The 26,648-nt window shown below is 41.8% G+C and overlaps 4 protein-coding genes across 4 annotated transcripts; 3 read left to right on the top strand and 1 right to left on the bottom strand.

Moving 5' to 3' along the window:
- The first annotated feature begins 5,637 nt into the window (after positions 1 to 5,637).
- On the top strand, positions 5,638 to 11,611 carry LOC140992318 (carboxypeptidase O-like). Its single transcript, XM_073462624.1, has 9 exons — positions 5,638 to 5,705; positions 6,864 to 6,900; positions 7,000 to 7,101; positions 7,515 to 7,619; positions 7,768 to 7,884; positions 8,142 to 8,235; positions 9,515 to 9,717; positions 11,154 to 11,238; positions 11,346 to 11,611. Exons 1-9 carry the CDS (start codon positions 5,638 to 5,640, stop codon positions 11,609 to 11,611), a joined length of 1,077 nt encoding a protein of 358 aa, XP_073318725.1.
- Positions 11,612 to 13,554: 1,943 nt separating this feature from the next.
- Positions 13,555 to 18,444, top strand: LOC140992110 (carboxypeptidase O-like). The gene is given in 11 exon segments (XM_073462365.1): positions 13,555 to 13,622; positions 14,134 to 14,144; positions 14,228 to 14,262; positions 14,362 to 14,463; positions 14,939 to 15,043; positions 15,192 to 15,308; positions 15,566 to 15,659; positions 16,405 to 16,584; positions 16,587 to 16,603; positions 17,987 to 18,071; positions 18,179 to 18,444. Coding segments are annotated over 11 exon segments (1,080 nt in total).
- nudt15 (nudix (nucleoside diphosphate linked moiety X)-type motif 15) lies at positions 16,848 to 19,854 on the bottom strand. Its single transcript, XM_073462366.1, has 3 exons — positions 19,664 to 19,854; positions 19,044 to 19,240; positions 16,848 to 18,952 (listed from the first exon to the last, which is right to left on the bottom strand). Exons 1-3 carry the CDS (start codon positions 19,810 to 19,812, stop codon positions 18,825 to 18,827), a joined length of 474 nt encoding a protein of 157 aa, XP_073318467.1. The 5' UTR covers positions 19,813 to 19,854; the 3' UTR covers positions 16,848 to 18,824.
- A 911-nt stretch (positions 19,855 to 20,765) lies between these two features.
- Positions 20,766 to 26,248, top strand: trim25l (tripartite motif containing 25, like). The gene is made up of 11 exons (XM_073462748.1): positions 20,766 to 21,398; positions 22,136 to 22,231; positions 22,353 to 22,586; positions 22,746 to 22,905; positions 23,559 to 23,600; positions 24,128 to 24,310; positions 24,434 to 24,538; positions 24,947 to 24,982; positions 25,102 to 25,170; positions 25,289 to 25,354; positions 25,674 to 26,248. The coding sequence occupies exons 1-11, from the start codon at positions 20,766 to 20,768 to the stop codon at positions 26,246 to 26,248; spliced, it is 2,199 nt and encodes a 732-aa protein (XP_073318849.1).
- Positions 26,249 to 26,648: the final 400 nt, after the last annotated feature.

The following is a 26,648-nucleotide window of genomic DNA, read 5'->3' as shown; positions in this document are numbered from 1 at the left end:
CTCATAAAACAGAATCCAATGCTGAAATGAACTGCTAGTGTGGTCATAAAATTAGGTGCAAACTGTCTGGTGATGTACCCTCTGGCTGAATGTGTGTTTATATACAGTACAGTCAGTCGCAAACTACAGAGGAGAGCATGTCGGGGTAGGTAAAAAAGGAACAGATGACTAAAATCAGCTGTAATCACCAAGAATATTCTCTTATCTCAGCGGTGCATGTTCCCGAAAACAAACTTTAAGGTGCTATCATCGAGGTTACAGACAGATTTTGAGATGTTGTAAGCTTGTGTCTGAGTGCAACATAACGGCCTGCCTATCTCATCCCAAAGCATTAGCGCTTTCACCCATCACTATGAAGAAACAGCCCGTGATGTTTGCTTTGATTCTCTGTCTGGGACACACACACACACACACTACACACATCCTGTGTTTTTGCGCACAGGGCCGAAGTGGAGACAGGTCTTGTCTCTATATCTTACGAGCAGCTCATGAATAGACATGATGCAAATGTCAGCAAAGGAGCCGGGAACAAATACTTGGGCTGCTGAGGCGTAGTTAACATGCAAGCTAGCAAAACTCTGTAGCAGGCAGAGAGCTCTGAAGAAAGAGAAGACTGCACTCCTTCAATAATTAATCTCAGTGGGATAAAACTAGGGTTTTAAAGCAGTGTGGACATTGGTTAGTGCTTGCTATGAATAGCAGGTTACACAAAATATCAGTAGACAACATAATAACACCCACAAACACTCTGCTTTTGTTAGAGATTTTCCACTACTTGACTTCAGGTGATTTACTCCCACTGACAGACTTTATTGTTGAACAAAACAGCCATTGGATGCTTCTTTACTGGGTGTACAGGTGTTGGTGAGCACCCTGCATCTGCCAATATTTGCCTCTGATGATCTTTGCTACACGTTTGATCTAAACTCAGCACTGTACTGACATCTGCTGGTCATATGTTACATGTCTTAGAGGGCAACATCTTTGTAGTTTGAAATACTATGTATTTGGCATAACTTTCACATTTTTATAAGAGGTACAAAACTATAAATCACATGGTTAGGCCCCAGAATGAGCTACCTGTAGCACAAGGTTCAGTGCTTATTACCATTAAAGTACAGAGGCTACTACTGCAATTCAAATGGAGACACAAGTAGAAAGATAAGAGGAATAATAAATGCAGCATCCTGTAAAGAGAAAAGTAATTGAACTATCTAGGTGTCTAAAAATAGTAAAAACACATTACAATCATTATTTTGCCTCGTATGAATGTCAGATTTACTGTAAAATCAAACACTAGATCACAGTATTTATACCGTGATTCTCACAGACATCTTTAACACCTCGCTGATCCAGGCTGTGGTACCATCATGCCTAAAGACTGCTACAGTTATACCGGTGCCTAAAAAACCCACAATCTCCTCCCTCAATGATTACCGCCCCGTAGCTCCCACTCCCATCATGATGAAGTGCTTCGAGAGGCTGGTAAAGGACCACACTGTCTCCAGACTCCCCCCCACATTTGACCCTTACCAGTTTGCTTACCAGCCTAAACGCTCCACAGAGGACGCCATCTCCTCTGCACTACACCCGAGCTTAGAACATCTGGAAGGGAGGAACACACAGGTGCGAATGTTGTTTCTGGACTTCGACACGGCCTACAGAGAGGAGGTGGAACATCTGGTGGACTGGTGCAAAATCAACAACCTGGCCCTGAACGTCGACAAAACCAAGGAGATCATCGTCGACTTCAGGAGGAGCCAGCCCAGTCACACACCACTCCTCATCCACGTCTCCCCACTCATGCAGACTCATTTAAATTTTTCCGTTTCTTACAGTTACCACAGCAAGTTGTTGTACAACGCTTATCTTATCTCTATTTTGTTTATGTCTGCGTCCCCATGACGTCACTTGAGAAGGATCACGTGGAAGCCCGTCAGTCTGCACAGCCATGAGGCCAGAGTACTGAAGCCCAACCCAGTCTGCTGCACTGAGTAGGGTTTGCTGTTTATTTAAAAAAATATATGTAATATTGTGTCCACATTGCACCAAATTCGGCACTGCACTTCCTTTGGTCTTTAGCAACATCTCTGCCAAGTATGAAGCAGACCTGATGAACGTTTCTTGAGATATGCGTGTTACAGACAGACAGACAAACAGAGATTGCATGCTTTATAGTTATATAACAGTCATTCTTGCTCTGCATCATTTCAAATGCTCACTTTGTATAAATTCTCCAGGGCACACAAGAAGTAATGTGTTTCAAGATTTTCACAGCAGCCACAAAAGCTTGTTTACAATCAACAGGAGAACTGGGTAGTCTTCCGAAGCAACAACAGCAACCGAAGATGAAAAAACAATTAAAGAAGCAGTGCAGAAAGCATTCCAGTAATTTAGCTCCAAAATGCAGAACTCGAAGACCACAATGAGGTCTTTTCAGTGTGGCACTCCAAGGATAACATTATAGCCTGTTATACTGAAAATGAAAAACCAGATTAGATTTGGTCTATAATGATTTCCCAAGACATGCTCCTCGCTGTTCATTTCCAGGTATCGATCTTATGTAACCATCCCAGTTTAGTACTTTAATAATGGAAAAAGCAATAACTGAATTAATAATTACCTAGATATGGGTGACCAGAAACTATAAATAGCTTTATGGAGGACCGACAAACGATTTGGTAACATTTAAAACACGCAGAAGGCCACGCTAGGTGCTCTGAGAGGGTTACTCAGGCATAGCTCGGTGCTTTACGCTAATGCTAACATGCATTTCAATATGTATATTTATCCAAAAAGGTAAAGTTTGCATGAATTTAATTGTTGTGTGACCATGAGTTGTTACCAAACATTTCCCCTCTTAAAAGTTCTGGAAAAATAATAAAAATTTGTCCACCTATTACTCATGACCATGCATATCACTAGATGAGAAATAGTCATTCTGATGGTGCAGAAAGTGTCTAACTCCAGGCTGAATACAATTCTGATTGTTTCAGATTGAGAAATGCCCCATGCAGGCCCGTGGACAGACCACTCTCTTTAGAGGGTCCATGGACTGTAGTTGTGGATTTCACACTGTTAAGGTGAGCATTAGAAAAATTACATCTCGCATATCTGTTTACATTGCTGCTATGCTGTTGCTGTTACAGCACATGTCATAATGCTGTTGTTTTAGCAGCCTGGCACTCAGTCTCCTGCTGATGTCCAGCCTGTGGTCTCAGTCTCAGCCCCTGGTGCGGTCCTGCAGCCTGTGGTCTCAGTCTCAGCCCTTGGTGATAATGCAGCCCAGTGGTCTTTCCTGTGCAGATGTTTCAGCAGCCTAGTACTCCTCGCCTTCATCCTCCTCCCTGACACTGTCGGTTCCCACCTCTTTGTAATCCTTCTCCTCCAGCCATGTCCTCTCCGGCGTCTGAGAACTCTCCCTCCTCCATCCCCTCTCCGATGGACCAGTGGACGAAGGCCCTCTTGGCGTACATCAGGTCATACTTGTGGTCGAGACGAGCCCTATCTCTGCGGTGATAACGGGGGCGTAGAAAGAGAACAAATATATCACAAATGTGATCAGAAACTTTGTTCAAAGATCACAGCTGAAGCACTCCAACAAGACTTGTAGGCTTCCCCAATCACCTATCCAAAGCCGTTTGCAGAAATTTTGAATTTGACCATTAGCTGCTGCTATGGGCAATGATAAGAAGGGACAGTATCATACTGACAGTCGAGGCAATATCACCTTTGAGCCTAGTGGAGTTGCTAGTTGAAGCAGATATTGCTGCAGCTCTATGTTCAGAGCACGCAGTGTCCTATTTTCAGCCTCAACTGCTGCTCTGATCTTCTCCTGCTCCTCCAACCTATAACAGAAGGAATGTGGCATGACTAACTGACATTATAACAAACAAAATTTAGTGAAATATATTAGGGGAAGTTCTAGCAATAGTGGAGACAGGTAGTAGTGCACCTGCACACAGATTGTCAATATTCACCTGATATTGGTATGCATGTGGTCAGAAACGCAAAAAGACATTGCAGTACACAAATGGTTTGTAGACTACATGTTTTTTTCTATATTTGAACCTTCTATGTATTTTGTATTTTCTATACTATATTGTAGCCTATATTCTCTATAGCAGAGGTTTTCAGAGTGTGAGGCGGGTGTAACCGGTCTCAGCCCCAAATTGCAACATCAGGCACTGGGTGGTACAGACAACATCTATAGAAACCAATAATCAATAGGACTAGTGCATCAGAAGAATTTTAAGTTCGCTCACTGGAGAAATGAGTGTTTAGACGCTGAGATATAAGTAGCAAAAGCAAATAAGACTCATCAACGACAGGTAAGTTTTATAGAAAAAATATCTGTGCTGTATTAGTTGCTTGAAGACATGAAATGAAATAAAATGTAAACAGAAATAAACATAAGCACAGTAATCAGTGTATTGAACCATTTAAATGTTCATTTGATCTTGCTAGGTTTTGGACCTACTTGAAGCTAATTTTTAAACCAATTTCATATCTGTTTTAACCTATTTTAATCTTATTTTAATCTGTTTTTAGATCACCTTTTAAACTTACTTTAACTTATTAAAGCACTGAATTTATCATGTAAGCTAATATTAGATCCTATTTAACATACACTGTGGTTCCTTTAATGAATTAATTCTTGTGTGAGTTTTCAACACACCTTAAGACCTCAAATCAAATCAAAATCACCTTTAAAACTCTTCAAGTGAAATGGACTCTTTAAATTACAGCATCCTTTAACAACAAAAACCTTAAACAATAATCAGCTAGCGTTAGCAACACCACTGATTTAAAGGGTGCTTACGGTTACAGATAATCAAGAACAGACTTTTACTGACATGGAACCGCCCACCCAATCTCATGTCGCTTTGTTTAACAGAATAACACGTGTAGTGCTTTTATGGCCTGGTAGTGTGCGGCCCTTTTGCTCTTTTTCATTAATCTATCTCATCATTGCTTCCCTTCACGTCATTGACTTAATGTCGCCTAACTTATCTAATCTTCTCCCTCTTATTATCCCACCCAGGTGTAAGCCTTGAGAGGACAATGGGTTTGGCCAAGTGTATGTGTGTCCATGTGTGTGCAGCTAATCTCTCACATACTACTGGACCCAACAGCTTATTATTTTATTGTGCACATTTATGACTGTATGCTCAAGGACCACTTGTTATTTATACAACCACTGACCGCTAACACCACCTCTTAACGGGCTGGTAGGAGCTGCAGTTCTACTGACGGCAGTCTCTCAGTGTAATTAAAGGTTTCCAGACTGAACTGAGGAAAACATTGCGGTAATGATTCCTCATACACTTCAGATCAGAACAGTCATGAACTAAACAATAGTCTCATGTGAATTTATTTGGCATTCCTGATGAGCAGGACTTATCAAAGTAACAGGCCAATATAATAATTGTTTTTATTCTTAAGCATATAAAGTAATCATTTCAGATTAAACATTAACCAACACAATGATCATGTTTGCGCAGCCTGTGGTCTGCGCCTGAGTCAAAGGTGTATCTTTATCTGAGGGATCCCTTCTATAAAAGCTTGTACCATCCCAAGGTCGGTTCACTAACACTTAACACTTGCAAACAAGGAGTTTACTCTCACAAAGTGACAATGCTTAACTCTGTAGTACTGAGCCTTGTGGTGCTGCTTTCAGCGATGGGAGCAGCCACAGTAGAGAGGTGAGTTTTATTCATTAAGTTACTTTTTATCCAAATAATCTGAATGTAGTTAATTTTCATTGTCATTATAATTGATGCATCCAACCTAATAATTATAGCAATATTTTGACATTTTAGGGAGATAAACTTACTCTAGTAAGTAAACTAGCTCTGTCCAAAGGTAAAAATAACTGTTAACAGCACCTCTAAAGCTCACTGGAGAGACAAAAACTTGTGGTTTTATGGGGGTTTATGTGTGCAACTATTTTTTGGCCGCATAATCAGCTAGAGATGGCAGCTGTGGCCGTGATTAAAGGTGTGACGCCTAGTGAGAGAAGCAACTGTTCATTGGCGGCTCATCAAGACATTAGCGTAGCTGCTATAGCATCGGTTATATCAGAACTGGAGCATATATTTCATTGTAAGAAGAGCAAAGAAGTGATACTAAAGGCTTTTCTCGATGGTAAAGATGTTTTAACTCTTCTCTCGAATGGCTTTAGTAAGAGTTTCTCTCGCTCTCCTCCTGTTGATCTGATTGGCCGAAATTAGCCCGTGATAAAAAGACGGTTCGTCCAATCACCTGCCCTTTTCCAAATAGTTTCTCGTGGCGCCTTTCCAGATGGTCAAGTTAGCTTTCAAGTTCCCTTTTTACACTCTTACAGATTTAACAAACAGGATGTAGAATAATGTGTTTACTGTGAGCTTAAGAGGTGCTGGTAGGTGGATTATCTTTTACCCTTGGACAGAGCGATGCATGCTGTTCTCCCTGCTCCCAGTCTCACTAGACTAAGCTAACCATCAACTAGTGCAAAAATATGAGAGTGATATCGGTCTTCTCATCGGAATCACGGCAGGATAGCCAATAGACTTATTTCCCAATTTGTACTGCATACGTGAAATAAGTTGTAAAACTGGCAACACCCTTATAATAAGGGTCCTTAATGATTAACTAATGCAAGACTCATGTTGATTTAATGGTTGAACTCCTGTTGTTAACCATTACCAAATGATGGACTTTCAATAATAATAATTTCAATAATACTTTCATAACTTTAATTCAGACCCATTTGCTCAGCCTCTGTATAAGCAGAACAGTACGTTTGTATGAAGCAACTGTGAATAAAGATTACTTGACTTATGTTGATAATGTCATTAATTATTTTGGTGTGTATGCAACAGAGCGTATGACTACTACAGATACCATCCCATGCACGAGGTAAGAAGGCCAGACCACTGCTCTCCCACATTAATGAGATCACTACACAATTATACAAAAGACAGATACTCAGATGTGTAACTATGCTCCTCACTACAGATCAGCGACTGGATGGAGCAGACTGCAAAGGCTAACCCTGATGTTGTGACCATAGTGCAGTATGGACAGACCTATGAGAAGAGGGTCATTAGCTTACTCAAGGTAAACCCATCGACTTTGGACGAAGACCTGGACGAAGAGTCCAGGTCTGAAAAGTGAAGCGAATGCTGCTTTCTTTCTAATAGCCAGCAGGGGCGACTCCACTGGTCTGATTGAATGTAAGCTTATGAGAAAATGACTCTAATTCTCACTTGATTTGTTACCTCATTGAACAGTTTCCTAATGAGTTTATGGTCTCAATTGCTAGTTTAAAGTCTTCTTCAATACAGCATGACGTTCACATATTCAAGTCGCTACCATGGCGCATCCTCAGGTTCTCAGTCAGATCCAATCAGGATATCGTCCCAAGCTCCACCCTCTTGTCCAAATATGGTCACTTCTGGCTCCAAAAAACAAAAATGGCAACAGCTGTAAAGCCAAACAACAGAAATTTAAGTGCCTAATTTGTCTTCCAGATTGGAGTGAATACTGGAGAGAAAAAGAAAGCTATCTGGATGGACTGTGGTATACACGCCAGGGAATGGATCGCCCCAGCCTTCTGTCAGTATTTTGTCAGTCAGGTAAGAGACATTTATCATTAATTAACAGTGTGTTTCCAAACTGTTGTTATTTAGCTGAACTGAGTGAAAAACAAGAGGATGATTTATCATCCTTCCAATACACTGTATCAATCTAACCCTGATGTTTTCATTTGCTTTCTCAAATCAGATCCTGCAAGCATACAAAACAGACCCGAAAATGGCGGAGATGATGAATAACATGGACTTCTACGTTACCCCTGTGCTCAACATGGACGGCTACATCTACTCCTGGGCAAATGAAACGGTCAGTGCTTATTTTTGATGGATATTTATCCAATTACTTTTCTAGGGTCCTAAATTGTTCCTCAAGAAGGGGAACAGGAAATGAGAGAATGATCTGAGTCTATTAAAGCAATGGTAGTTATGTTAAAATGAGCTACAACTCAATCAGTGAATAAATTGATTTCTGATGATCAAATGGCCCCAAATATATTAATTACTAGATTAAGAGAATAATCAGAACCAGCTGATTTAACCTACTGATCATTCTGACCCGTTTAGACACGACTGTGGAGGAAGAACAGGTCACCAGGACCTTCGGACTGCGGTTGTTACGGAACTGACCTCAACCGCAACTTTGACGCCAACTGGGGAAGTGAGTCTTATTGTGGATCTACATCTCCTTATTTATATACCCTGTTGCTTTGATAATCATGAAAAATAGCCAATTAGAGCTCTTAGAATTGAATTTGGACACAGCTAGCTGAATTTAATGCCCCATGATGCTTTTTAACAGGATTTGAGACCCTGGCAACAGAAACTGAACAACTTCTAAGACATGAAGTAGGGCTGTGCAAGTACTTGGGTATCCAGTACAACAATCAAGTGTGTCAATATTTATACTCATGATTAAGGAAAATCCCCTGGTTAGTTCACTGAAGTTTATTTATTCAAGTTTGTGATCAAAAATGAAAAGATACAGATAATGGTGTACTCGCTCTTCCCTATTGCCAAGTCAAAGTTCTGGCTATTAAAAGGGGCAAAATGTGAGAATTTTAGTGAAAACATTTGCAAAGCAGGTAAAATTATCAACAAATAAATAGCAGTTTTACTTCTACTGAAGTCCAAAGCTCCTGTGCTAGTGGTGTAAACACAGTCCCCTGGTCCCCAAGCTCCCAGTTTGAACTACTAGCTGCATGGCTAACTGAGCTAACTAGCTAACACCAGTTACAGTTAGCAGCACTTAGTGTTTACTCCAGTTATATGATGCCCCGTTTTCATTTTGAGTATGAATTTGACAGTCGGCCAATTCTTACATATTGCACTTTAGGTGACATCAGTTTAATAACTTTGGTTTGGATAAAGCTATGCTATGCTAGCTATGCTAATTATGCTATAATCAAGATTTTTATACTAACAATGGATGACATTACTAATTGTATTTGTAAGTGGTCGCTCACGGTGATAAATTGACAGACATATCACCCGACTATACAGCTCCCCTCACCTCTACGGATCATTTTAGCGCCTCTACCGCCCTGTACCAAATATCAGAAAGATACAGTTAGCAACCAGCTAGCTATCAAAGTGGAGCATTTCTCTCAGGAGTTGGGAATAACAAAAGACTGAGCTAAAAGTCAGTGAATATGCCAGACACATGGATCTAAATGAATGATAATATTGCTCTGCATCTGCTGGATTGGGTAACTGTTTGCTAACAAGTTGTGTTCACAGCTTGTTTCTGCCTCCCCCAAGTGGCCAAAAATAGGGTAATACAGCTTTAAACTTGTGTACATTTATATTAGAGATGTGGTACAGAGTTTCTAAGCTTTCAACATGTGAAGCTGAAGCTTTTAGCTAACTGTTAAGGGAAGAAGTGGGGTCACAACTACATTCGATTCAGATAAATCTATTAATTTTGCTCCTCTTTTCAGCTGTCGGGGTGTCGTTTAACTGCTGCAGTCAAACCTACCCAGGGAGCCAACCTGTGTCTGAGCCCGAGGCCGCTGCCGTCACTTATTTTGTAGGAAGTCGGATCGACGAGTTCCTGTGTTTCCTCACCATCCACTCCTACGGCCAGCTGCTCTTGGTTCCCTACGGACACCCCAACTTCACCGCCCCCAACTACAACGAGCTGGTATTTACATCTGCAAATGCAATGATGAATATTTCACACATTTCTGAGAATTCACACGCAGCATTCTAGGTAATATCAGGATAAAAAGTGTATATGAATCCTTATGGCCTGATTATCACTGCATGATTCTACATTAATAAGGAGAATACTCTGCATATTGCCATAGAAACTGCCTATGCAGATCACAAAAAGTGTGAAATCTGCGAGAAAAAAAATTCAGTACACAAATTAATTTATTTCAAGGTTTAGGATTTAATATCCCTCATTGGATAAACACAAAACATACACATAATAGTACAGTTTCGACACAGCTGGCATCTCAAAGCCGTCAGTCCTCATCTGCCAAGACAGAACACAACAAGAGGAAGCTGTGAAGCATTGATAGCAGGAAACGAAGCTGTTAGCAGGGAGGCTGATGCAGGTAATAACTCACTGGAGCCACAATCCAGAGAGAATTATGCAAAACAGGATTATGTCCAGCCAGCTCTCCTGAGCCACTCAAACAACACCATGTGTTTTTGGATTGGCAGAGTCACACCCGACGTTCACAGATGATGTGATGAGGTTTTCAATTAGGAATCTCAAATGAGTGAACCTGGAGCAAAACTGGTTTATGAGCACCCTTAAATTGATGCTGTAACATCCTGCTTTGCCAATTTATGGGTGTAGCACTAGGGTAGGAATTAAAACGCATATATGTATACAATATACTGTGTATATAAACTAAGGTATGACTATTTTCGAAGACCAAAAATAATGCTAAGGTATTGATATCCATGTGTAAGTTGGCTGCTAAGTAACAAAAAATTGCAGTACAGATATACCATACATATTTAACATATATTTAACATTATATATATTTGGATGATATTATTAATGGATTTTTATAAACAATTTTGGTATCAACCTAAAAAATGAATGATTAATGAGGCTATAGTCTGGATTCCCCAAAAAAGGCAACTGGCAAGAAATCCCTCCCTAAATACTTACAAAAATGTTAATGGAAAATATGCAAATTGTTGATATTTAGTACATCTAAACACACCTTCTTACTGTCTTCAAACTGAAAACAGAAAATACACCTTAAACAGTTCAACCCTTGTGTTGGTATTAATGTAAACAAACTGTAAATGGCATTGGGTTGCAGCACTCGTTTGCTCCACAAATCTAATCTACATATTCATCTGTTCTGACTGGGTGTAAAAAACATTTCACACTCCCCCGCCACAGTGTTTGTGCACCATATCAAGGATAGTGTCACAGGGATGCACTCAAACTGATGAAAACTGAGTTTAAATCTGCATTTCCTGACTTGTAAAACTGCTTCCTGGTGTCTCCAAGAACCACTAGGGAAAATCTACAGTATAAAGGAACACAAAGTTGTTGTAGATGCTCATAAACAAGTGATTAACAGTTTTAAATGTCTGGTTCCTCAGATGAACGTGGGTCTGGCTGCAGCAGAAGCCATTAAGAAGGTCCACGGGAAAGAGTACAGAGTAGGAACCTCGCCAGCTATATTATGTAAGTCCACAAATCACTGCTGATTACAGACCATGGAAGGGGTTAAAGTAATAAAATAAAGTGGATATTACATAAAGAACGGTAATATCCGTAACCTCTTTCTACAGATGCCAACTCAGGTTCATCTAGAGACTGGGCTCGTTTTTCTGGGATCCCCTTCTCCTTTACTTTCGAGCTGAGAGATAATGGGACATTTGGCTTCAAGCTTCCCGAGGACCAGATCCAGCCGACGTGCGAGGAGGCCTACAGCGGAGCCCTGCACATCATCACCTACGCCCACGACAAGACCTTTAATGGTGCTGTGGCAACTGCTGCTGCAACCCTGTGGGCCCTGCTGTTAGCAGCGGGTGTCACCGGCACCAACCTGATGTGAGGTGGAAAAAACCTGCAGAAATGGTTCCAGTTTTTAAGCTACAAAGTTTTTGTATGGAAGTATGGAAATGTGTCTGTTGATAAATAATGCATCCTTGGTTCAAACTATTATTAAACTGCTATAAAGTGTCTTTAAATGATCTGAAATGTCGCATTGCTGCCAATACTTGATGCATTAGAATATTCCCAAGTTTTTTTGTTTTTCACTTACATATAAAGAGCAATAACAACTTGCCTAAAACTATTTAAATATGTTTGGCTTTTCGTGTATTAAAAGGGGCACTATGTAGTTTTGGAGTTTGTTTATTTAGTTTGTTTAGGCATTAAAGAAATCCACCCAATGAATACAATGAAATGTCTTCCCGAAAACTACATAGTGCACCTTTAATGTGTGTGCTTTTAACATTTGTGAATAAAGCTAATAGAAAAATGTATATTGCCTTTTATTTATTGCATCATTTGCTCTAAATATGAATGAATGTACAGCTGACAAACTGTGTGTTCAAAATAGAAAGTACACTGAACAAAAATATAAACGCAACACTTTTGTTTTTGCTCCCATTTTTCATGAGCTGAGCTCAAAGATCTAAAACTTTTTCTATATACACAAAAGACCATTTCCCTCAAATATTGTTCACAAATCTGTTTAAATCTGTGTTAGTGAGCACTTCTCCTTTGCCGAGAAAATCCATCCCACCTCACAGGTGTGGCATATCAAGATGCTGATTAGACAGCATGAATATTGCACAGGTGTGCCTTAGGCTGGCCACAATAAAAGGCCAAAGGACCGTTAAATCCCGCCTGAAAACACACTTATTGTGAGTGGTTTACTCTGTATCAGACTAATCATATAATCACACCCTTGCCTATTCTATATTATTGGACTATGTAATCCCATCTTCATATTTATTCATTCATTTATTCATTTATTTATTTATTTATTTATCTTTCATAATTGCACTAAAATGTTTCCTGATTTTTTTTTTGATGTACTGTTGTTGCTATGTGTGGTGTCCTTGAATGCTTTGAAAGGCACCTTTAAATAAAATGCATTATTATTATTATTATTATTATTATTATTACGTACCACAACCAACGTGTGTGTTGTTGATGTGTGTTGGATTTATCCTTTGGGGAACGAGAAAAGTCTCCCGCTGTAACAGGTGGTTTCACAGCTGAGTTTCAGTGTTTGTTACTGTGTTCCTGAACGGATGGAAGCCTTGTTGTCGCAGACAAAAGACCAAAATCTACATTTCCCATAACCCTTACTGAGACATGACAACCTTATCGTCTCTGTCCGTGCCTGCACAGCGTTCTGCAGGCAGGGTACACGACGACACGGAGCAGGTGTTTTCCAAGCTGCAGCGCTCGGTGGAGCCTCTGCAGGAGCTGCTGGAGGACCTGATGGATCAGGCTGGCCTGAAGAAGATGGAGCAGGCTCAGGAGGTTGAAGACAGCCTGGAGGCCGAGATCAAGGTGCTGAAGAAGAGGGACACGGAGATGAAGGACCTGGCCCGCTGCAAGGACCACATCTACTACCTGCAGGTAAGATGGATGAGGGAGTTTAGAAGGAAGGGACTAATGAAAGGCATTGTGGGAAATGCTACCTTGGAGCTTGAGCAATATTAGAGAAGCAGTAACGTGACATTCATCAATGGATTTTGTGGCTAACTATGGAGATAATGTCAGTATTTATGGAAGAAAGTATAAGGGCTTTGATATAACCACTGAAATTGCTGACTGAAGCACAAAAATCAGCATGAAAAAACACAGATTAAACATTAACCGACACAATGATTATGTGTGCGCAGCCTGTGGTCTGCGCCTGAGTCAAAGGTGTATCTTTATATGACGGATCCCTTCTATAAAAGCTTGTATCATCCCAAGGTCGGTTCACTAACACTTAACACTTGCAAACAAGGAGTTTACTCTCACAAAGTGACAATGCTTAACTCTGTAGTACTGAGCCTTGTGGTGCTGCTTTCAGCGATGGGAGCAGCCACAGTAGAGAGGTGAGTTTTATTCATTAAATTGCATAATGATGGCTTTGTTCAAAATTCAGTAACACAATGTACTATCAGCTACTTTTTATCCAAATAATTTGAACGTAGTCAATCTTTAATGTCATTATAATTGATGCATCTGACCTAATAATTATAGCAATAGTTTGATATTTTAGAGAGATAAACTTAACTTAACAACAGTTATCTAAAGTTCACTAGAGAGACAAAAACTTGTGGTTTTATGGGGGTTTATGTGTGAGACTATTTCTTGGCCACATAATCAGCTAAGAATGGCAGCTGTGGCCGTGATTTAAGGCGTGACGCCTAGTGAGAGCAGCAATTGTTTTTGCTTGGATTCCTGTTGTTAACCATTAACAAATCATGAAGTAACAACTTTATAGATCATCAGTTATGGAATTTTAATTTGCAGTTTATTTCATTCATCCACTGAAATGTGACCAAATTAGCTGGATTTACATATAACTTTAATTCAGACCCATTTGCTCAGCCTCTGTATAAGCAGAAAAGTATGTTTGTATGAAGCAACTGTGAATAAAGATTACTTGACTTATGTTGATAATGTCATTAATTATTTTGGTGTGTATGCAACAGAGCGTATGACTACTACAGATACCATCCCATGAACGAGGTAAGAAGGCCAGACCACTGCTCTCCCACATTAATGAGATCACTACACAATTATACAAAAGACAGATACTCAGATGTGTAACTATGCTCCTCACTACAGATCAGCGACTGGATGGAGCAGACTGCAAAGGCTAACCCTGATGTTGTGACCATAGTGCAATATGGACAGACCTATGAGAAGAGGGTCATTAGCTTACTCAAGGTAAACCCATCGACTTTGGACGAAGACCTGGACGAAGAGTCCAGGTCTGAAAAGTGAAGCGAATGCTGCTTTCTTTCTAATAGCCAGCAGGGGCGACTCCACTGGTCTGATTCAATGCAAGCTTATGAGAAAATGACTCAACTTCTCACTTGATTTGTTACCTCATTGAACAGTTTCCTAATGAGTTTATGGTCTCAATTGCTAGTTTAAAGTCCTCTTCATTTCATTTTTTAATTATGGTCCCATTTAGATTAAAATAGATGATAAAGCAGGGTATGCTTCAGGGTGTGGCTACCTTGTAATAGACAAGTCGCTACCATGGCGCATCCTCAGGTTCTCAGTCAGATCCAATCAGGATATCGTCCCAAGCTCCACCCTCTTGTCCAAATATGGTCACTTCTGGCTCCAAAAAACAAAAATGGCAACAGCTGTAAAGCCAAACAACAGAAATTTAAGTGCCTAATTTGTCTACCAGATTGGAGTGAATACTGGAGAGAAAAAGAAAGCTATCTGGATGGACTGTGGTATACACGCCAGGGAATGGATCGCCCCAGCCTTCTGTCAGTATTTTGTCAGTCAGGTAAGAGACATTTATCATTAATTAACGGTGTGTTTCCAAACTGTTGTTATTTAGTCGAACTGAGTGAAAAACAAGAGGATGATTTATCATCCTTCCAATACACTGTATCAATCTAACCCTGATGTTTTCATTTGCTTTCTCAAATCAGATCCTGCAGGCATACAAAACAGACCCGAAAATGGCGGAGATGATGAATAACATGGACTTCTACGTCACCCCTGTGTTCAACATGGACGGCTACATCTACTCCTGGGCAAATGAAACGGTCAGTGCTTATTTTTGATGGATATTTATCCAATTACTTTTCTAGGGTCCTAAATTGTTCCTCAAGAAGGGGAACAGGAAATGAGAGAATGATCTGAGTCTATTAAAGCAATGGTAGTTATGTTAAAATGAGCTACAACTCAATCAGTGAATAAATTGATTTCTGATGCTCAAATGGCCCCAAATGTATTCATTACTAGATTAAGAGAATAATCAGAACCAGCTGATTTAACCTACTGATCATTTTGACCCGTTTAGACACGACTGTGGAGGAAGAACAGGTCACCAGGACCTTCGGACTGCGGTTGTTACGGAACTGACCTCAACCGCAACTTTGACGCCAAATGGGGAAGTGAGTCTTATTGTGGATCTACATCTCCTTATTTATATACCCTGTTGCTTTGATAATCATGAAAAATAGCCAATTAGTAATAGCCCATGATGCTCTTTAACAAGATTTGAGACCCTGGCAACTGAAGCTGAACAACTTCTAAGACATGAAGTAGGGCTGTGCAAGTACTTGGGTATCCAGTACAACAATCAAGTGTGTCAATATTTATACTCATGATTAAGGAAAATCCCCTGGTTAGTTCACTGAAGTTTATTTATTCAAGTTCGTGATCAAAAACATCTTAAGCTCAATTTAAGTCTGTTCTAAAAATAGTTTTCTAATAAACAATATATATGGCAACTTCATATCAACCGATTTCAGACTTCAGACTTTCAGCCCTGTCAGGTTTAGGCACCACCCACTTCTGGTATAAGTCCCACCCGTTCAGAGTACTGATACAGATACAGATATAATTTAGTTGGCCGAACAGATACAGATAATGGTGTACTCGCTCTTCCCTATTGTCAAGTCAAAGTTCTGGCTATTATAAGGGGTTGTGTTCACAGCTTGTTTCTGCCTCCCCCAACTGGCCAAAAATAGGTTAATACAGCTTTAAACTTGTGTACATTTATATCAGAGATGTGGTACAGAGTTTCTAAGCTTCCAACATGTGAAGCTGAAGCTTTTAGCTAGCTGTTAAGGGAAGAAGTGGTGTCACGACTACATTTGATTCAGATAAATCTATTAATTTTGCTCCTCTTTTCAGCTGTCGGGGTGTCGTTTGACTGCTGCAGTCAAACCTACCCGGGGAGCCAACCTTTGTCTGAGCCCGAGGCCGCGGCCATCACTTATTTTGTAGGAAGTCGGATCGACGAGTTCCTGTGTTTCTTCTCCATCCACTCCTACGGCCAGCTGCTCTTGGTTCCCTACGATCACCCCAACTTGACTCCAACTACAATGAGCTGGTACTTACATCTGCAAACACAGTGATGAATATTTTACACATTTCTGAGAATTCACACGCAGCATTCTAGATAATATCAGGATAAAAAGTGTATATGAATCCTTATGGCCTGATTATCACTGCATGATTCTACATTAGTAAGGAGAATGCTCTGCATATTGCCATAGAAACTGCCTATGCAGATCACAAAAACCCATAGTATACGAGTGAAATCTGCGAGAAAAAAAATTCAGTGCACAAATTAATTTATTTCAAGGTTTAGGATTTAATATCCCTCATTGGATAAACACAAAACATACACATAATAGTACAGTTTCGACACAGTTGGCATCTCAAAGCCGTCAGTCCTCATCTGCCAAGACAGAACACAACAGGAGGAAGCTGTGAAGCATTGATAGCAGGAAACGAAGCTGTTAGCAGGGAGGCTGATGCAGGTAATAACTCACTGGAGCCACAATCCAGAGAGAATTAATTATGCAGAACACCATGTGTCTTTGGATTGGCAGAGTCACACCCAACGTTCACAGATGATGTGATGAGGTTTTCAATTAGGAATCTCCAATGAGTGAACCTGGAGCAAAACTGGTTTATGAGCACCCTTAAATTGATGCTGTAAAATCCTGCCTGGTCCTCTTGATCAGACTGGTAAAATTCTACATCTTAACACCTGACAGATACTGCATACTTGATGCTGATACGGATATTGATATATGGGGTGTCTAAAAAAAACATTTAAAAATTCTGATATTAATATATCAGCAAATATTCTTACACAGATTATATACATTAACACACATTATTTGCCATGCTCCCTCAAATGTGGTTGTCAAACACTACATTGTATGTAATGGAGAAGGATATTTTACAGTTTCACAATAGACCTTTTTGTTCAAAATGACATCAGTGCACTATGTAAGAATTTCAGTCCAAACATCATGACATTAACTGAAATTACCGACATAATGTGAAGAAATAACAGTTTTGATGTTACAATACCGATATATTGCACTACAATTTCTTACAACAAATTGGCCAACAAGTCACTAACAGAACTCGTTTACATTAAGCGATTATCAGTTGATATATAGGCTTGGCCAATTTATGGGTGTAGCACTAGGGTAGGAATTAAAATGCATATATGTATACAATATACTGTGTATATAAACTGAGGTAAAAAATAATGCTATGGTATTGATATCCATGTGTAAGTTGGCTGCCAAGTCATAAAACATTGCTGTACAGATATACCATATATATTTAGCATTCTATATATTTGGATGATATTAAGGATTAATGAGGCTACAGTATAAAGGAACACAAAGTTGTTGTAGATGCTCAAAATTGTGAAAAAGTGATTAACAGTTTTAAATGTCTGGTTCCTCAGATGGATGTTGGTCTGGCTGCAGCAGAAGCCATTAAGAAGGTCCACGGGAAAGAGTACAGAGTAGGAACCTCGCCAGATATATTATGTAAGTCCACAAATCACTGCTGATTACAGACCATGGAAGGGGTTAAAGTAATAAAATAAAGTGGATATTACATAAAGAACGGTAATATTCGTAACCTCTTTCTACAGATTCCCACTCAGGTACATCTAAAGACTGGGCTCGTTTATCTGGGATCCCCTTCTCCTTTACCTTCGAGCTGAGAGATAATGGGACATTTGCTTTCGAGCTTCCCGAGGACCAGATCCAGCCGACGTGCGAGGAGGCCTACAGCGGAGCCCTGCACATCATCACCTACGCCCACGACAAGACCTTTAATGGTGCTGTGGCAACTGCTGCTGCAACCCTGTGGGCCCTGCTGTTAGCAGCGGGTGTCACCGGCACCAACCTGATGTGAGGTGGAAAAAACCTGCAGAAATGGTTCCAGTTTTTAAGCTACAAAGTTTTTGTATGGAAGTATGGAAATGTGTCTGTTGATAAATAATGCATCCTTGGTTCAAACTATTATTAAACTGCTATAAAGTGTCTCTAAATGATCTGAAATGTCGCATTGCTGCCAATACTTGATGCATTAGAATATCATCATTGATCATCACATCATTTGCTCTAAATATGGATGAATGTACAGCTGACAAACTGCGTGTCCCAAATAGAAAGTAAATATACATAATATTGGCAAAAAATACAGTATGTACCACAACCGACATGTGTGTTGTTGATGTGTGTTGCATTTATCCTTTGGGGAACGAGAAAAGTCTCCCGCTGTAACAGCCGGTTTCACAGCTGAGTTTCAGTGTTTGTTACTGTGTTCCTGAACGGATGGAAGCCTTGTTGTCTCAGACAGGCTAGTGGCAAGAAGAGCTGCTCCTCAGGGGGAAACTGGTCCCACTGCGTCCACGTCCAACCTGATAGAGAACCACACATTTCTTTTATCATAAACTACTCAGGGGAGTGGGGATATTTATTCCCATTTAATGTTAGATCCACTCCACATACCCTCATTCTTCTCCGGCTCCAGGTTCTCTGGCTCCCCTGACTGCTTCCTGTCGAGTTTTCCTTGCATGATTATGGTGACGTAGTGGTACTGCTCCTCCAGTCTGATGGAGTTCACCACTGACGCAAAGCCGACGTTCACCAAACGAACCCCTGCTTCCTCCAACACCTCTCTGTGAGCGCAGTCCTCCCACGTCTCCCTTTCATTCAATGACATGAGTGTCGCATGCATTGGAGTTCATCACATTCAGGTCATGCAGATCATATGGACTGAACATTGAGTAACATATTTAGACTAGTCCCCCTTCACTCCTCAACAGGCTGGACATTTACTTTAAGATGACTGACTCAAAAAGCCTCACTACCTTCCACCAAACTGCATTTAAAATATAGCAAATTGGTATTCCTGCACACTTATTTGGCAGACACCTGTAACCATGCAACTTCAAAACATGTCTAAATATTTGCTGAACTGTTTGGGGAAATTCGGCATAATGATAACTGTCTAATATGTCTTTATTTCGTTATAATGTATCTTCTAATGACAGAGAAACACACAACAGTGAGAGGAATATACACACATATATTTGTGAATGGACTTTGCTAACTAGCTACCTTCCTACCCAAACTCCAAGTGGCCACCGGGGAGCTGGTATGTCCCTTTGCCCATCTCGCTTCTCCGTTTCCCCAGGAGAACACAGCCTGGGTGGGCTGAATCTGTCACCAACACTCCGACCCCAACTCCTGGACGTTTTACGGCTTTATTTGACATCTGGATACACTAAAAAACGAGTCATAAATGAGACAAAGCTAGCTAAACAGACCTAGTCGGCAGTGCCACACTGTAAACTAGCTAACCAGGAGGTACAAGATGACTCCCTGCTGTGAACTTCCGTCTTCGCTTTAAAAATCGTTTGGGAGACCTTGTCTTGCCTTGCTTTCTTACTTTCGGCACATTAACTTCTTGTTATGTTCTATCAAAAAGGGCGGCACGAGTATGATGGTATTTAACTAATGAGTGGCTGATTAAATCGTAATAGTGTGCTATATAACCCGTCATTATGTGTTGGCTGGGCTAAAGGTGCACTATTTTTAAAGTTAAACACTCTTTGGCTACATGGTGTCTCAGCAGCATGTATTTCTGTAAACCGAAACCCTTTAAAAAGTACTCTTTTTTTATATATTAGACACAAATTAAACTTATACCTACCAGATATATTAAGTATTAAGATATGAAAATGTATGTCATAGTAAGATGCATGTGAAACGCAGGACAGTGGAGGAGGATATGCTGTTGGGTCAGAAGCAGCCAAATAATACTTAAGTGGGATTTTAAATGCTGGACTTTTACTTATAATGGAGTATTTTTACCTTGTGCTATTGGTAACTGAATGATCAGAAGACTTCTTTCATCATTTGTTTGGTGAAATGCTAAAAAGATCTGTCCATTCACACCTTTGCTCTCATGGCTTTTAACAGTTTTCCACCGACACCCGTTTTCCCCGCTCGACCTGCCTGGTGGCTCTGGCCCCGCCCTGCTCACCTCTCCCTGCTCTCACCTGAGAGACAGCATTTTCCTCCTGTGATACCAGGCACCTGGACCTCTCTGGATCTTTCTCTTCCACTGTTCTACTTTTTACCAGATATCTCAGAGTCACACCTGCAAACCACCGCTCTATTCTCTGTGCGTTCAGCTTCTTCTTTCTATTGTGACTGAGTGTCAGAATGAGTGCTAAACTGTGGACAGAGGAGCAGTTCAACTGCCCTGTGTGTCTGGATCTTCCTAATGATCCAGTCACCATCCCCTGTGGACACAGCTACTGCATGGGCTGCATCAAGGACTACTGGAGCAAAGATGACCCCAAGGGGATCTACAGCTGCCCACAATGCCGCCAGACCTTCTGCCCCAAGCCCTCCCTGTCCAGGAACACCATGCTGGCTGAGGCTGTGGAGCAGCTCCGCAAAGGGGCCCTCAAAGCTGACGTGCGTGAGTCTTTGCGGAAAGCCCATGGGGGAGCTTCATCCTCCTCATCTAGATCCAAAGGTAAGCTTTCCACCGCAGCAGTGCCATGCGACATGTGCAAAGGAGAACAGCGAGAGGCAGTCAAGAGCTGCCTGGCATGTATGAGCTCATTCTGCGAAGCCCACCTGAAGCCCCACCAGACCAAGAAGTCCCTGAAGCAGCATGAGCTGATCCCACCCACAGGCAACCTGGCTGAGAAGATCTGCACCCAGCACAAGTACCTGCAGGAGTTCTACTGTCGCCACTGTAAGATGTTCGTCTGCTGGCTGTGCACCAGCAACACACACAAAGGCCACGAGTGTGTGTCCACCAAGGCTGAGCGCCTGGAGAAACAGGTAGGCTGGAGCAGTGGCAGACTCAGGATGTTTGAGGGGCAGGGGTGAAAAAAATAAAAAGGGCACCACTTGTATACTGTGCAGCATTAGCGCGCAGAATGTCACAATTAGAGGGCCACGTTTTGTCCACTAGAAAGGTTGGCGGGTATCATGTTTTATCTAACATAGAGGTATTCAAGAGGCCAGTTTTGGCCCCCCAAGGGAAAAAGTTTGGGCACCCCTGGTCTAATTCCTCCTCTAGGGCTGCAAGTGTCAATTACTTTCAGTTCCGATCACACGATTTTGCTTACTGTTGTGGGAATGCTACGTAGACACGTAACGTGTGTGGTAAAAAACTGGCTTTGCTTCCTGTCTGAACACACAATATCAGTATTGATACTAGTTCTGACTTGTTAAACACTTAACATTTCTTCAAAAGACACATTAGAAAGAAAGTGGGCAGCTGTTTCTAGATGAGTCTACAATCAATACACTGTATTAATAGTATAGTCTCATGCTAACTGTCCATTGTTCTATGTGATCAGTTAAGGTGTCGTCCTCTCTTCTTTGTGTCTAACTGTGGCTGCAGGCAGGCTGAGGACATTCCTGACTTCATTCCTGTCCATTCATAACGCTCCACCCTCTCATGTTGCCCTCTGTGTCACATACACTGCACAGCTGTTTCCTCGTGCTTGTGTATGTGTGTTTGTGTGAGATAGATGGGACTTGATCTCATGTCTTTATGTATCTTGATGTAGAAAATGCTGTCGGAGATGCAGACGGAGAACCAGCAGAGGCTGAAAGACAGAGAGCAGGAGCTGAAAGACATGAAGAAGGTGATGGAGGTGATGAAGGTCGGTCAGCAGAATTTAATCATTGTTGGGTTGCACCAAATTTCACAAAATAAAAATCTACATTTCCCATAACCCCTTCTGAGACATGACCACCTTATCGTCTCTGTCCGTGCCTGCACAGCGTTCTGCAGGCAGAGTGCACGACGACACGGAGCAGGCGCTGTCCGAGCTGCAGCGCTCGGTGGAGCGTCTGCAGGAGCTGCTGGAGGACCTGATGGATCAGGCCGGCCTGGAGAAGATGGAGCAGGCTCAGGAGGTTGCAGATAGCCTGGAGGCAGAGATCAAGGTGCTGAAGAAGAGGGACACGGAGATGAAGGACCTGGCCCGCTGCGAGGACCACATCTACTACCTGCAGGTAAGATGGACGAGGGAGTTTTCCTAATTCCTGGGACTATAAGTTCCGGGTACTTCTGGGTAACGCAACCATGGTAGCGTTTACCCTGTCTAATGAAAATAGTGCCTTAAAAGTTACAGTTGAAGTTCCTGATCCCGAAACTGCCATATTTTCCTTCAGACATGCGAGTCCATGTGCAATCCCCTGGAGACTGGAGACCTCCCCCCTGTGGTGGTCAATCCAGAAGCTTCCTTTGAGCCCGTACGAGACGTCATCCTGGACCTCAGGGAGAAAGTGGAGGACCTGTGCAACCAGGAGCTGAGCAAGATCACCAAACAAGGTCTGTCACAAGTCTCATTTTATCTTCCTTTATTTTCATATCTTATCTTTTTTTCATCGTATTATCTTTTCTCTTCCAGTCAATGACACAACAATGTTCACGTTGGGAGATTGTGAGTTCCAAACATTTTTTATTTTCAACATGAGGGTGACAAAAGCTATGGCTGTGTTGAACCTTCCTGCTTAACAATGACTTCTTCTATCTCATCCAGCCAACCGCAATGCAGGGACTAAAGGAGGGCTTTTGAAATGTGAGCCTGGATTGTGTATTTTTTTATCTGAATATATTTCTTTGTGTTACAAAGTTTCGAGAAACTAATTTCTAATTTCCTTTTTTTCTTTAGTGTTTTCTGGTCTGGGTTCTCGTAACCCAAACAGCCGTTCTCAGGGTATGTCCAGTGTCTTTAGGTTTTACTACATTTCATCTACCATCACTACATCTTTTCACTTTACTACCTAAGGTGTCATCTACATGATTTCTTTCATGCCTCACAGCTTCCACACCCAGTATCTCAATTGGAGGGAGGAGTACAGACAGACGAGCACTTGGTACTGTACTCTGACAGTCATTTTAAAATATGTGACAATATCAAAAGCAATTCGATATTCAGTCCTTGTTAAACATGACATTCATATTTCATTCTTCACGTGTAGGCCTCAAAACTCAAGATGTGAGGAGCAGAGACACACCACGAGGTGAGAAAACCCCCTAAATTAACCTCACACCTGCAGTGTGACTCACTACCATGGATGGGTGGAGAACTAAAAATGTGTGTTTGAGTGCTTTATTTAAAATGATTCTTCTTCCTGGTTACAGACAGAGGAAACTCACCCAGACTTCGGGACAGACAGAGAAGAGAGGAAAGAGAGACAGGTGTGTTCATTCTTCTTTGCCTGGTAGAAGGTCGCACAAGACAAAAACACTTCCTGATAATAATGTGGCTGCTACTTCCTACTGCAAGAAATGTTTCCATGCAAATGTCAATAAATATCTGAGTTATGCAGCATATGTGTTTTCAGTTGTCATCGGCTATCGGCTAGGAGACTATTCATTATTATTCACTTGCTTACTTTCTTGCAATTCCATGTGTACAATCAGATATAATCAATATAAAGTGGATAGAATGAGCATTTCAAACATTTTCTTTATATAAGTAACTAATGTATTTGGTATTGATTGTAATCTCGACCTTGATCAAACGTCTCGCATGTCTTCCAAACAGTGAGGGAGACCATCTCCAGACCCAGTCCCAGACCCAGCCCCACTCCGAGCCGCAGAGAGTCTCAGTCTCTTTGGAGCAGGTCCAGTCAGAGCCAGGCTGCCCCTGCTGCAGCACCAACCCCAACTCCTACTCCTGCCCCTGCTCCTGCTCCAGCTCCAGCTCCAGCTCCAGCAGCCACTGGAGGTACAAAAACCCATCAGAATTGTTGGTATTTGCTGTCCCCAACTGGCAAATCTTGTGTAGTGCATCTTTGACAAGCAGTAAATGCCCTAACACCACTTGCTCCTCTCCTCCTGGTGTGGTCAGGTTTCAGTCGGATGGCGTCAATCAGCAGCCTCTTCCGCTCCCATCGGCGTGGCACCACCCCGGCCACCCCAGTTAATAACTCACCGTTTGCAGGAGGAAACCCATGTAAGACCTGACTCAAGCTCTCATTCTCTCTTCTTTTATTATACTGTTAATATCAACTCAATATTCTCTGAGGGAGGTAATAAAAAGATATGAGAGCTGCTAAATGAAATTTGGATCTGAGTGCCTTTTTGCCCCATCCTAGTTCATATTAATATATGTCAGGGCATGCAATATGCTCAACCTAATGGCCAGTAGTTAATAGACATTTGCTGTGGCTGCATATTTTTAAATCACTTTAAGAAGCCAGGAAATTAATTTTAGAAAGTGAAAGTCTTAAACCACTTTCTGTGGCTGGTTTCATGCAGATGGGATGAAAAATAATAACAAAACTACTGTTTCCACATGAAGTTGTATATGTTGATTACACTTCAAACTGTCTAAAGTGTGTGACTTGTGTCTGCTCAACAGGGGGGATGTCTGCTGTGCCGGAAACCCCTACAGAAAGTAAGATAGCTGCCTTCATACATGCAAAATTATTATTCTTTTTAGCCGCATTCAGTGCTATCACTTGAGCATGGGCATTTTAATACAGATGTGTCTAACACTGTTTTCTCATTGGACAGTTAACCCCGGTCTCTTCTTGGACACGCCCCTCCCCAACGCCATGAATCAGGCTCCTGCTTTCCCTGCATGTGAGTTAACGTACCATTATATCATCAATTTGAGACGGGAAACACAAATTAAAAAATGCTAATAAATAAGAAAATCAATGCCTTTATGTGCGTGAACTGACACCGTTTGGTTCTCCAGTGAGAGAAATCAACATCGACAGCATCCAGGCCCCAGAACCGAGGAGCAGAGAGGAGTTCCTTCAGTGTGAGTCTCAATGTTTGACTTCAGTATTGCATTTTAGATATTAGATGAGTTGTGTCATCATGTCTGCTGCAGGGGAGTGATAAATATAGTCTGCCCAGGTGTGTATTGCTGTTCATGATTACTGCAAAGAAACTGAAATAATAATACAAGGACCAACCATAACAGCTACTGAGCAAGCCATGTCACATTTGAGCTCATGAAGACCATGTGATACAGGTGAAAAGCTCTGAAAATAGCTAGTAAGTGGACTTTGAGTTGGGATTGTTTTGTCAAGCTATTATTTCCAAAATCATAATTGTCATTAAACCTTGTCTTTCAGACTCTGTGAATTTGACCCTTGACCCCAACACAGCCCACAGGCGGCTGGCTCTCTCCGAAGGCAACACTAAAGCCACCCTGCAGGGGGCGGCGCAGCCCTACCCCGACACTCCCCAGCGCTTCGACGGCTGGACCCAGGTGATCTGCCAGGCCCCGCTGTACGGCCAGCGCTGCTACTGGGAGGTGGAGTGGAGAGGCCGCGGCTCCTCCATGGGCGTAGCCTACGGGGCCTTGAACAGGAAGGGCTCGGACGCCAGGTCGGGGATCGGTTACAATGCCCAGTCCTGGACCCTGGAGCTGTCCGACACCTGCTGCGCTGCCATGCACGACAACGAGAAGAAGGACATACCGGTGACCTACTCCCCCCGGCTAGGCATCTACCTGGACCTGTCGGGGGGGACGCTGACGTTCTACAGCGTGGCAGAGAGCATGACACACCTTCACACCTTCCGCGCCAACTTCACCCAGCCGCTTTACGCAGCCTTCGGAGTGGGCTGTGGAGTCGGGGTGGGTCTGGACTTCGCCCTCGGCCAGTTCAGCTCCAGCTCTGACAGCATTAAGATCTGTCCCATGTGAGGATGAAGGCTGGAGGGCACCGATTGGTGGATAATGCCACATTCATGACTTCACAGAGTTGAACCCAGTTGTTTATGCTTATCAAACCTATTCAAAACTGTCTGGACACACTGACTGAAAGATGTATAAAGTATGGTTACACCTGATTGATGACTGTTTTTTCATGTTTTTAAATGCACTTAATTGAAGAAATTTCTGTTCTACCCAAGAAACAAATATTGTATTTTTTACAGTAATGCTGGTGATTTGGCTCTATGGTTCACCACTTTGGTCCAGAGTGAAATATGTCAAAGGATGAATCCTAAGACTTTGGTGATCCCCTGACTTCTCCTCTAGTGCTACTAAGAGGTTGACTTTTGTGGTTCATCCAGTGTTAGATGATTCCCATAAAAGTTTGTAA

Source organism: Pagrus major, chromosome 24, assembly GCF_040436345.1.
Source record: "Pagrus major chromosome 24, Pma_NU_1.0".
Classification (NCBI taxonomy): domain Eukaryota; kingdom Metazoa; phylum Chordata; class Actinopteri; order Spariformes; family Sparidae; genus Pagrus; species Pagrus major.
The sequence above is the reverse complement of the archived record's forward strand: the minus strand, read 5'-3'. Positions and strand labels throughout refer to the sequence as shown.